The 12,393-nt window shown below is 42.3% G+C and overlaps 2 protein-coding genes across 3 annotated transcripts in view; one reads left to right on the top strand and one right to left on the bottom strand.

Annotated features, from left to right (window-relative positions):
- The window catches only part of LOC3292477 (reticulocyte-binding protein 2), a 63,114-nt gene extending 59,233 nt beyond the window's left edge, over positions 1-3,881 (top strand). The window contains exons 1-2 of one of the 2 annotated variants that reach the window (XM_560561.2): positions 2,996-3,586; positions 3,654-3,881. In XM_560561.2, the coding sequence (XP_560561.2) occupies positions 3,164-3,538 (375 nt within the window). In that variant the 5' untranslated portion in view covers positions 2,996-3,163 and the 3' untranslated portion in view covers positions 3,539-3,586; positions 3,654-3,881. Of the gene's footprint in view, positions 1-2,995; positions 3,587-3,653 lie in introns of those variants that run through there. The other variant, XM_061649827.1, reaches the window with a different exon arrangement.
- A 7,292-nt stretch (positions 3,882-11,173) lies between these two features.
- On the bottom strand, positions 11,174-12,102 carry LOC11175692 (uncharacterized). The gene is made up of 2 exons (XM_061660422.1): positions 11,464-12,102; positions 11,174-11,396 (listed from the first exon to the last, which is right to left on the bottom strand). The coding sequence occupies exons 1-2, from the start codon at positions 11,914-11,916 to the stop codon at positions 11,391-11,393; spliced, it is 459 nt and encodes a 152-aa protein (XP_061516406.1). The 5' UTR covers positions 11,917-12,102; the 3' UTR covers positions 11,174-11,390.
- Positions 12,103-12,393: the final 291 nt, after the last annotated feature.

Below are 12,393 nucleotides of genomic sequence, written 5' to 3'. Positions count from 1 at the left end.
TTGTTGGTTTTATACTCCCTTGTGTGTTTGCTTGAGTAACCTTTTCAAGCCTTTGTTGAAGGTTAACATGAGGCACCGATGGGTTGTGTTGTTGGTGTGTGTGTTTTTTTGTTGTGTGTTTGGAAACAGGTGATTTAAGCGCATCCGCATACGAATTCTGTGCTGCTCTTTCCATCCTATTGACTGCACAACCCACACCATGATGTGCTGGCAGCTGACAATGCGCACAGGTGCGGACTTGCCCGCGATAAGTTACACCTGTCACCTCTCCTTCGATCGTGATGTATGAAGCTATCGGTAGTTTGCGTATCATGCGCACTGCCCGTGTTCCCATTAGGATGCCAGCAAGCCGGCTTCCTTCCAGATGCCGTAGCTCGCGTATGCTAAGTATCTCCCCGTACTTAGCCATCTCTGCTCGAACTTCATCGTCGGTTATGTAGTAGGGCAGGTCCTGAAGGAAAACATCGATCGCACCATTCTCCATCTCGATGTCAAATGGCTTAAACACGTTTCCGCACTTCCTCCCGTGTTTACCTTTATTCCTCTCCACTACCGCTTGCGCTTGCTCTAGTGTACCCATTTGTAAATACACCGTGCTCCGAATGAAATGTAGGTGAGTTCGGATTAGCTTGTCCGTCGGGAGAACCATCTTGACGATTAGATCATAGATCTCTTCTTTCGATGGTTTTACTTCAATATCAGCAAAGCTAATACGAAGCGTATTCTCCCATCTTCGTTCTGCACTGTTCATCCTAGTTGTACTTGAACTTGGTTGTCTTTAAATTGTTTTGGTTTGTTTTCTCGCGTGAATACGTCTGCTCTTTACAAATGACACGAGAGAACTGATGACTGGTATCGTACAGCTCACCGTGTCTGGAGCCGTATCGATGTGATCGATACCCGGTCTATGGATGGACGAAGATCGCAAGGCTTCAATCCGTGACAAACAGCGAAAATCGATCGTTGCTTCTATGCGTTCGCTTTATTGGGAGCAGCTTCAATGCGTACAGTGGGGATAAGACCATCTCTTTTTGCAATAAAACTGTTGCCTTAGATTTACAATATTCACCACAAAGCAGAATCTTATGATGACGTTCTCGCACCCTTGTGACCCAAGACTTTCCCATTGCGTCTTATTGAGGATGGAAGCAGCTACGATGGTACGTTGGCAGAGTTAATGTAAACATCTTGGATGATTGATTCCAGCGTCTAAAAGATAACCTTGCGAAAGCGATATTTTATTAACTTCAAGGGAAGAGTAGATCCATTCTATTTTACAATTTTCATCATTAACGTTTTTGTCGTTACTGGAATACCAATTCAGATATTTATTTGTGTAACAATTTGTTCGCAAATTGTACATACGATACATCCGATTCATAGCGTACGTTTTTTCTCCAAGGATTTCTCGAGTGTTGCGCGTTTGAGAGTGTTCACAAAGAGCCATAAAGCAACCCATAAGCCTGCTCTCTTGGGGTGTCGGCAGAAAGCATTAAAGCTACCGGGGAGCAGTATGCGGTGGAAACATACATCTCTTTTGATATTTGTGGATACATTTGTGCATCATTTGTGGATGACTTCAGCGTGACACCCCTCGGATGGCAAACTATGCTCACGCTTAGCTCATTAAATCCCAACAAAAAGGAGCAGAAAAGCAGATATGTTGGGTGTCTGACAATAATGCCTTCAAATGAGAGAGGCAATGGTCATCTACACCTGGAAATGCTTCTCAACGTCAACGCAAAAACGGTCATAGATCTTTGCTTTGGTGAGCATTCAGAAAATGTAATAATCCATTTTATTGCTTTGCTGATTGCTCTTTTGAGCGTTTTCTAGTCTGGGGATTTGTGTATCTTTCAGGTGCATAAATACTGTTTTGCCTCGAATTTAGCACTCTTTGGCAAGCATACGGCAAAGCCGTCCTTCCTGAATAAAGAACAAGTACTCTTTGGTCACGTATAATTGGTGTCGGTTTGAAACTACATTGCAAGAATGCCTCCGGTTGTGAACTTACCAGATAATGCGACAGAAAATGCTAATGCATCGGGACATCAGAGCCTACTGGAGATCACACACATGTAATGTGAAGTGAATGTAATAGTGCATGGCCCATATGTTAAATTTAAAAGCGGCTTGGCTAGGGACTGGTTATGAAGAAATTAAATTAAAACTTGATGAATGAAAGGAGTTTGAAGCTGTCTGTAATTTGCATTGAAACGATATGTGTCCTTTTATATTGTTACGGAAATTATTGAAGCGATAGCAAATCCTGTACAGCGAAGTGGCGCTGTTGTGGCGAAGGATTACTCATCGCACCATCTTCTCTACGCGAACACTTGCGTACAATGAGCGAACGATGTTTGTGATCACATAGGCACATACCGAACGAAACTGTGCTCTGGGCAGGGCTTTCCAGCGCAAGGTATACAAAGTACATCAAATACGAACAGAATATCATCCGAAACGGTCCCATCTCGAGCATGAGAAAATTAAATTCAATTAATAAACAAGACAGCACTCCACGGAAGGATGACATACGTATCAAAACACAGATTTTCGATGCAGATCTTACACGAATAAAATCATTATTGTTGGAAACTGTTGTGAGGTTCCAACAAACTGTCAGCTAAGGCGATGTTTTTGTGTGTGGACAAAATGATAGGCAAAATAGGACAATTGCGATAAAAACAACCAATTTTTTGGCGCACCTTAAGTACTAGCCTAAAGAATTTACCTTGTTCTCTAATTTTTTGGTTAGAGCGCCAGTTTCTAACAATTATTATCATTCTTTTACACAATTTTACCTATCCTGTCTTTTAACGAAACTAATGCTGAGAAACCCTGGGAAGTATCAAGAATGAGTCAGACAATTAACTGCACACGGTTGGTCACTTACACTAAGAATACAATTACACAAACACTTTGACATGTTTTGTGCATTAGAGGGCTATAAAAGCCGATCGCTCATTGCGCACGCACCCTTTCGTTGTTCAAATATTGTGAAGCTAGTAACATCTTCGTGGCGAGCGTTGTGCAAGTGTCTAAGTGCAAGTCTAAGCTAGTGAAACTTTCCCTATCGAGCGCTACAATTCTTGTTTGTCGTCCAGTGACATTATCCGTGATCGGTTTCAAGTATTTCAGTGTGCAGAACAGCGGCTGAGCCATGGCTACCACCCCAGAGAAGGAGCTGAGTGCGTCGGAATTGGTCGACCTGGCCCCCTTGGCGATTGATGCAGGAAGTGATCTGATATCGTTTGTTCAGGAACGGGATGAGCATAAGGTCGCTCAAGATCAGAAGGACGAGGAGCTGGTTGAAGATCATTCGAAGATCGAGAAGGCTCTAGAAGATGCAATGAGCGGCATTGTGGAGCGAGGTGAAAGTGAAGACATCAGTGGAAAGCCGATAGCTGAAAGTGACAAGCTAGAAGCTTTGGAGGAAATCCCGCAAGAGGCAAACATCGTGGACGAGGATCACGTCGAGCAAGAGACCACTCACGACGAAGCTCACGATGAAGCTCACGATGAAGCCATCGTGTAGGTCTCGGAAGATGCAGCCGAAGGCGAAGATCGCTGTGCACGTGTGGAGGTCGGTGGGCAAGAAGCTAGTGTAGTTGTTGATGAGTTTGCTAATGTTATGTATTTTGCTTTCGTAGGTTTAAGCTGTTGAGCAGTGGAGCTGGCGATGAGCTGAGTTGGTGTGCCGATTCCTGCCAGCAGCGTGAAGAGTGAAGGGAGCGAATGAACTGGATAAAGTCCCGTGTGTTTCAATGATGTTGGATGTAGTCTTGCAATTTTCGATACATGGATAAAGAGTTGCAATTTTGTATTTTTGGTAAATCAAAATGATTGAATAAAATTGAAGCAAATATTTAGAAAAAAAACCTTGGGCTTATTAATTATATTATACTCCGCCTGTTTTGATTTTAGTTTTTTTTAGTTTTGACTGCACAATATGTCCTCGAAATATCAAAATACACACATATGCTCGCGGTGAAAATTTAGACCGTTTGTTTTGTTTGGAAATAAACGACCCAGAAACCAGTTTAACTTAAGTAATACTTATGGATGACATTTTCGCGTAATACATATTCTTATTCATGTTACAAGTATTTTTTTAATTTGTATGGTAACTTTTACGCTAATTTGTACCGTGAACTCCTACGATATTTGAATTCGTACACTATTTCTAAATTACTACTGGGTATGGTTTATCAATTGGAACTGGAACCGTTTCAGTTCTTGACCCGGACCAGGTCAGGTATCGTTCCGAATTCCGAACAGTTTCAGGTATTGGTTTATGATATGAATGAAATCGGGAGCTATTTCTGGATCGGTATCGCTCCATGATCGACTCCAGCATCAGTATCGGTTCATGATACGTTCCAGTCCAAGAAACATTACCTACACGTTTTACACTTAAACATGTCTAAAGAATGCTTTACTATGAGTGTACTAACATATCGTTTTAACATGACTTTCGAAGATACTTAACAGTTTCTAAAGTTGTAAAAGCTTTAAAACGCTCTGAAGACGCTTATAATTACATACTTACTTATCCGGCGCTACAACCGATTTGCGGTCTTGGCCTGCCTCAGGAGTGTCCGAAACCGCTCACGGTCTCGCGCCTTCGTCTGCCAGTCCGTTATCCCGGCCTTAATGGCGGACGCCTCCACGCCATCTTGCCACCTCAATTTGGGCCTACCACGCCTCCTCTGTCCTTGTGGACGGCCTAAAAAGACTTTACGGGCTGGGTCGTCCGTTTCCATGCGTATAACATGGCCAGCCCACCGGAGCCTGGCGAGCTTTATACGCTGTACGTCAGTGAGGTTGCCGTACATCTCGTATAGCTCGTCATTATATCGGCTCCTCCATTGTCCTTCCATACATACGGGACCAAGATGTCCTTCTGAGCATCTTCCTCTCGATCGTGGCTAAGACAGTTTCATCAGATTTGGACAGTGTCCATGTCTCAGAAGCGTGTGTGAGTACCGGTGCTACATAGATACTATACAGTCCCAGCTTCGTCCGTCGCGACAGGTTCTTTGAGGTGAACTGCTTTTTCAGGCTGTAGAATGACCGGTTGGCAGCCAGCATCCTTGGTGCAACTAAGCTTCCATGCTATTGTCGTTGCTGACCTTTGACCCAAGATAGGTGAATTGTGGGACGACTTCAAAAGTGCGTTCATCTATCTGCACGTCACGCCTACGTAGATTCTGATTATTTATTGGTAGGCCCGCTGATGTTGCCACCATCAGTTTGGTCTTTGCCTCGTTTATCTGCAATCCGAGGCTCTCTGCCGCCTGCTCGATCCCTTGGTAGGCTTCTGCTACATAGGAGAGCCGCAGACCAATGATGCCTATATCATCAGCGTATGCCAGGATCTGAGTTGACTTATAGAAGATGGTTCCCGTAGTCTCCACCCTCCCCCAGTCACGGATGGCCCTCTCTAGCGCTAGGTTGAATAGGAGACAAGCAAGCCCGTCCCCCTGGCGCAGACCTTTGGTGGTAGCAAAAGGTCCTGAGAGTTTTCCATCCACCCTCACCTGGCATGTAACGTTGGTCATAGTCATTCTAACTAGCCTTATCAGTTTGGCCGGGATTCCAAAAGAGCTCATAGCGTCATACAGTTTGTTTCTGTTTCTGTTCTGTTCTGAAGTTTCTGTATTCAGCCATTTTCTCCAAGATCTGCCGCATGGTGAATATCTGATCAGTGGTTGATTTTCCGTTTCGGAATCCTCTTTGATAGTTTCCGACTATCTCTTCGACGTGCGGGACAAGGCGATCCTGAAGGATCAGGGAGAATATTTTATAGGCGGTACTCAACACCGTAATACCCCTGTAGTTGTTGCAGTTCAGCCTGTCTCCCTTCTTGTATACGGGGTAGATGATGCCGAGATTCAAATCACAAGGCATCGATTCGCTATCCCACACCTCAGTAACAATTTGTTGAATCTCGTATTCTAGTCTTGCACCTCCATTCTTGACCAGTTCAGCTGCAATTCCGTCGGTTCAGGGTGCCTTGTTATTTATCAGCCGACGGATAGCCTTTTTTGTTTCTTCTATGCTAGGTGGAAGTAGCATGACACTATCTGCTAGTGGCGCTTCTAGCTGCTCGTTAAACTGGTCGTTGAGTAATTCATCAAGGTACTGAGCCCACCGCGAGAGGACCTCTGGCTGGTTACTGACTAGATCTCCATCCTTGTTGCGACAGTAAGTAACCTTAGGTACAACGTTTTTTCGGTGACCTGCTATCGCTTGGTAAAACTTTCGTGTCGGTCCGTAAGCCTCTCTAGTTTGCTCGAGTTCCCGCATGTTTTGCTCTTCCAAAGCATGCTTCTTGGAGCGCTGAACTCGTTTCTCTTCGCGTCTGAGCCGTGAGTATTCCTCTGCGCATGCCCGCGTTCTACGCCGTTGCTGCATTGCTCGGTATGCAGTATTCTTACGTTCGGTCACTTGTCTGGATTCATCGTTGAACCTGACAGGTTTGGTGTTGCCACGACGTGGTGGGAGACGCTGGCTTATAAACTCGAACGACTCAATAACATCAAGCTTGAACTGCCTTTGTATAGTTACATTTTTTCCTGATCATCCATCTCTCTACTACTCATTTCCTGTTTGTGGTCCCGCCTATTGACACTTGTTTCCCAGTAGCCAGCTTAAAACCGTAAACCTTTCCAGGAACTGTGATCAACCGATGCTTGATCTTTGGCGGTACCGATGGTGCGCGCGTGGTTTTGTCGCGACGATGTTTTACCGACCGGGAGTGTACCCATTGTGGGTGATTCTGCTGCGTGCGCTAATTACACGTACGGTAGCCATTTTGCATGCTTTATTTTTCTTTATCCTCTGTTCAATCCACAGTTTACTTCGTATGTAACCATTAGAGTACGTAAACAAAAACTCCATTCCAATGAACTACCAATCAAACTATCAATCAAAATTGTCACAATGCTTGGATACGTTACGAAACAGTTTCATTTACAGATATTAACAATTAACCTACCAGCCACTCTCCCCACCATCCCATCCTCTACAATCCAATTACAATTGAAAAACACCACTCATCGCACTCACTTTAATCAGAACTACGTCGCACTCGCTTTAATCAGAACGACTGCTTCGCTTCACTTATTCAAATGAGCTATTTGACTCAACACTTGCTTCAACTCTTCGGATATCAAGTATGTCCAGGCCATTCAGCTGATATCTCATATGATGGGATGGTAAGTCATCGTTTATACTCCTTCTCACCCGGTTCAAAGCCATCAAAGCCATCACCCGCTTTTAACAACACAAATTTTATATTCCGTTACAACATGTTTCTTTATTTCTCTCTCTCTATTCCTTTTATTTAGAGTTGCCTCAAACCAGACAACTGAAGCGTATTCGATCACATGACGAACAGTATATAGATTTGGAAGTAATATTCGAAGGAAAATATTAAAAGTTCCAGTCTCTTACTAGCTCTAGAAATAACGTTATAAAATTGTTTCTCTAAATAATGTCTACAGTATAATAATGTACTTTGGTTCCTTTACAAGTTCCAAACGTGGCAGTGAAGTGACGGGAAAACACAAAATTATAACAAAACGACCCTCTGGTTCAAATAAAATATCAATCAAGAATTCACTAATAAACCAAACTGATCGCTTTACATTCCAAAGCTCAAACCAGCCAAATACCAAAAGTTTTACGCAGCACCACTTATTAGCAACCAAACAATTTTGAATTTGGAGAAGTGCAACTAACTACAATTACTTGACTAAAATTAAACTGTATTATGCAGTCAGGGAATATTAAGATACACATTTGGTCTTCTTATAAAAGCCAGCTGGATTCCATGACTTGTTGTTGCAAAGGTTCCATCGCATCGTCCGTCCCTGCTAGACAGTTGTGCCCGATGAGCGAACGATGACTGCGAAAATGAGTGAACTACCAGGCGTCCCCATTGGACTATTTAACACTTTAAGCGCCGTGTCATATAAAATTCATATAAATTCGCATGACGGTTTTGCTCACCGTTCAGCTTTGCATGTGACGCTCAGCGATTCTCTTGAGAACAAATGAGGCAGGTAAGAGAGAACGAGAACGACATGTGCTACGCCGCTTATAGCAATGAAACAAAAGAGTGATAACAATGACACGAGAAACTGTCGCTCTCATCGCTCTCTTGCCATGCGCTACGTGCTCACTCAAAAACTGTGACGTCAGGCCGGCAGTCAAAGTGTTAAAATAGGGTTCTCCCGTTACTCCAGGTTTAAAAGAAAAATAATTCTTTTCAAATTAAATATCCCAAAACGAGCATCTCAAACAGAAGTGGTTAGGTTCAATTCTATTCGGACCGGTGAGTTTTTTGTATTGTGTTTTTTTAGGAATGACTAACAATTTTTCGTAAATAAACATAAGCTGACCGGCTCCATGGAGAGACCATGATACATCATGCCCGTCGCGTGTGACCCTTATTGTCCGTGGACTGACTATCTTACTATGGTTAACCAATAAATCAATGTTGGATAAACCCATAACGTGGTACAGACAATTCTTCAACAGCGTTGGTTGTTGCGCCAAAACAAAATTGAAAAAAAAAACATAAACTTTGACAACTACGACAATAATAGTCATTTAAATAAAAACATAAACATATAAATGCTAGAGATAAAAATTATTTTTATAAGCATTATTTTTAGTTTCATTACAACAGTGGAACGCCTCATAACCAGGTTTATCCGTTCTAGTGGCTCACTCGTTGTAAGAAATCTCGTAATGCGGGAGGCTCTTTCCATATGATTTTTAGGAAAAATGGAACAATTGATTCCCGGATCGCAAATATGCTGATAAAAAGGGCTTATTAACATCTGAAAATCTTTTTCATACTAATAATTTGAAAAATATTTGTTGTTCACTATTACCCTGTTATTACAATTGTTCCGTTTTCAAGGAAAAGTTGTCGATTGGTTTATTCTTTAATTTTAGAAAAACATGGTTTCTGTCGGTGTGTTCCACTGTTAGACATTAGCATGAAATCTTTATTTGTCTCAAAAAAAAATCTAGCATTTTTCAGAAATTGAAAATTGATTATGGTAAACATTCTTCAGCATAAATAAGATCATCAAAGATTCAGATAGTTTTGTTGACAATAAATCCAACACACACTTTAACACCAGATATGTGATCAAATGAAATTTCAACAAGGGTAGCGCATCGGCAGGACAAACTCTCGCCTTCATGGAGAAGTAGATTCAGCCAGACCATCCAGAGAGCTCAACATAAACCAAACAATTGTGCCTGTATTATACGACACTTTTCCTCCTGACAATAGTTTTTTTATTAAACGTTTGGCTACTAACAATGCGCAAATAAAACTTGAGCGATGGTTAAAATCAAATAAATGGTCAATATTTACCAATCGGGATTTTGATTTCACATCGACATCAAACATACGCACCAGCAACACAAATGCTATTGGTCATGATACGAGATATTACTCGTAATGAGAGATATTTATTGAGCATTCAGATTTGCTCATTATGCAAAAATCTCGTTCTGATGGGTACTCGTTCTGAGTGGTTCCACTGCATTATTAAGTTAATGTGCATTTCTGTACATTCTATTCCAAAACAAAAACCTACCATCTATCAACTTATGTAAAAAAGTAAAAAATGCTGTGCATTCTTTCACGCCTCGTACGAATGTATATTGTACTACAAAACTAAACTAAACATAACACAATCACTCATTATTATATGCATACAAATAGCAAACTGACGAAACGAATTTTGGCGCATTTATGGCGTGAGTGTGGAAAGTGTATGATTGAACCACGTGTCGTAGTAATGTAGTGTAGACGCGCATGTATGCACACGTCATATGGGTTACTTGAATTGACATATTTCAGTTAGATTATTAACTGTTAGTGTTAAGATTCATATAAAAGTACTGAATAAACTCCAGCAGTGACAGCTGGTGAGCAGTATCATCATTCGTTGCTACATCGTCCATCTGAGGATCTTGAATCGTCCAGATGCTGCAACAGCGGAAATCTCTACAAATGGGTCGATCTCGTCCATACCTCACCGGAATGTCTTTTCTATCAACACGCATAGGCAGCATGTGCTATTTAGCGAACATGTTTCCCTGCAAACTGTGCAACTTTGCAATTCGTTTGGAAACGAGCATTCCGTAAGCGCTTCTCAATCCATTCTGATGACTAAACGGCTCGCGAAGCTACTTAAACTTCTTCGGACTAATATGAATGTACAGATAACCGAAACCGGCAGTAGTGCACAAAACGATCAAGAAACGGCTTCGGCTGAAATACCATGGAGAATGAGAGCTTAGTTGCACAGACACTGTTTTGCTGATGGACAAGCTAGCAGAGAGCTTGCCTGCCAATAAGATACTCATTCCCGATTAGCGTGAGTATGGGTGCAATTGCGTGCACCTGAGAGCAAGAAATGGAACGAATGCTTACCAAACACAACGAAGAGAGACGAAGCTGACCGAATTACGATACGCTTGCCGCATCATCCTGAGCTTCAATTGGCATCGCGATCATCTAAGCTACACGCACTGTAAAGTATGTCGTATTACAACTGCTGAAGAATGACGGCGATCTAGGTTGCGGCAAGGTACATACAGACAAATAGAGGCAAGTAAATTCGATGCAATAGAAGAAAACAGGAAGGAAGTAACCTGCAGATGAAAGATACTTAACTCACATAACGTCGCTGACATAGCACTGGCGGATTCAACGGTAAGCGGACTGAGCGGCCGCAGAAGGAAGTCCCTTTAATATATAAACTCCGTAGATAAATAACGCAACAAATATCACAGTCAATAAAGTAGCGGATAAATACAAAGCTCGAAAACCTAAGCTCTAGTGCATGTTTGGGGTTATGCCACGAGGATTTGAAATATTATGTTTGCATGCGTTTTTTGCACCACAAAACTCCAACGGGATTTCCACGAACATTCCACGGAAGAAAATATTCTCAACGATATATGACTTGTCAAGTTACATAATCGCTTATGACACATGTTCTCATCACTCAAGAGATTTTAGCCCTGCTAGCGGTATAAGAGTACAACAATAGACAACAACAGAGAACAGACAAAAACTACTGCTAACACAACAGGCGGACGGATTCGAAAGAATGACTGAGTACAAGTTGCATTTTTTTCTAAATATTTGCTTCAATTTTATTCAATAATTTTCTTTGACCGAAAGTACATCACATTTTTTATCCATGTATCGAAAATTGCAAGACTACATCCAACATCATTGAAACACACGGGACTTTATCCAGTTCATTCGCTCCCTTCACTCTTCACGCTGCTGGCAGGAATCGGCACACCAACTGAGCTCATCGCCAGCTCCACTGCTCAACAGCTTAAACCTACGAAAGCAAAATACATAACATTAGCAAACTCATCAACAACTACACTAGCTTCTTGCCCACCGACCTCCACACGTGCACAGCGATCTTCGCCTTCCGCTGCATCTTCCGAGGCCTCCACGATGGCTTTATCGTGAGCTTCATCGTGAGCTTCGTCGTGAGTGGTCTCTTGCTCGACGTGATCCTCGTCCACGATGTTTGCCTCTTGCGGGATTTCCTCCAAAGCTTCTAGCTTGTCACTTTCAGCTATCGGCTTTCCACTGATGTCTTCACTTTCACCTCTCTCCACAACGCCGCTCATTGCATCTTCTAGAGCCTTCTCGATCTTCGAATGATCTTCAGCCAGCTCCTCGTCCTTCTGATCTTGAGCGACCTTATGTTCATCCCGCTTCTGAACAAACGATATCAAATCACTCCCTGGCTCAGTGGCCTCCTCTGCAGCCCACTGGTGCAAAGGAATGCTCACGTATAAGTCTCCCAATTCGAGTGCACTCAGCTCCTTCTCTGGGGTGGTAGCCATGGCTTAGCCGCTGTTCTGCACACTGAAATACTTGAAACCGATCACGGATAATGTCACTGGACGACAAACAAGAATTGTAGCGCTCGATAGGGAAAGTTTCACTAGCTTAGACTTGCAATTAGACACTTGCACAACGCTCGCCACGAAGATGTTACTGACTTCACAATATTTGAACAACGAAAGGGTGCGTGCGCAATGAGCGATCGGCTTTTATAGCCCTCTAATGCACAAAACATGTCAAAGTGTTTGTGTAATTGTATTCTTAGTGTAAGTGACCAACCGTGTGCAGTTAATTGCCTGACTCATTCTTGATACTTCCCAGGGTTTCTCAACATTAGTTTTGTTAAAAGACAGGATAGGTAAAATCGTGTAATAGAATGATAATAATGTTTTAATTTGTGTATTATCTGCATGGAAAATCTGTGTTTTGATACGTATGTCATCCTTCCGTGGAGTGTTGTCATGGTTATTAGTTGA

This window comes from Anopheles gambiae, chromosome X (assembly GCF_943734735.2).
Source record: "Anopheles gambiae chromosome X, idAnoGambNW_F1_1, whole genome shotgun sequence".
Lineage (NCBI taxonomy): Eukaryota > Metazoa > Arthropoda > Insecta > Diptera > Culicidae > Anopheles > Anopheles gambiae.
This window is presented reverse-complemented; position numbering and strand designations above follow the sequence as displayed.

Excerpts from the sequence above, each read along its gene's own strand:
- LOC11175692 (XM_061660422.1), bottom strand. The coding sequence starts at position 11,916 with ATGGCTACCACCCCAGAGAAGGAGCTGAGTGCACTCGAATTGGGAGAC.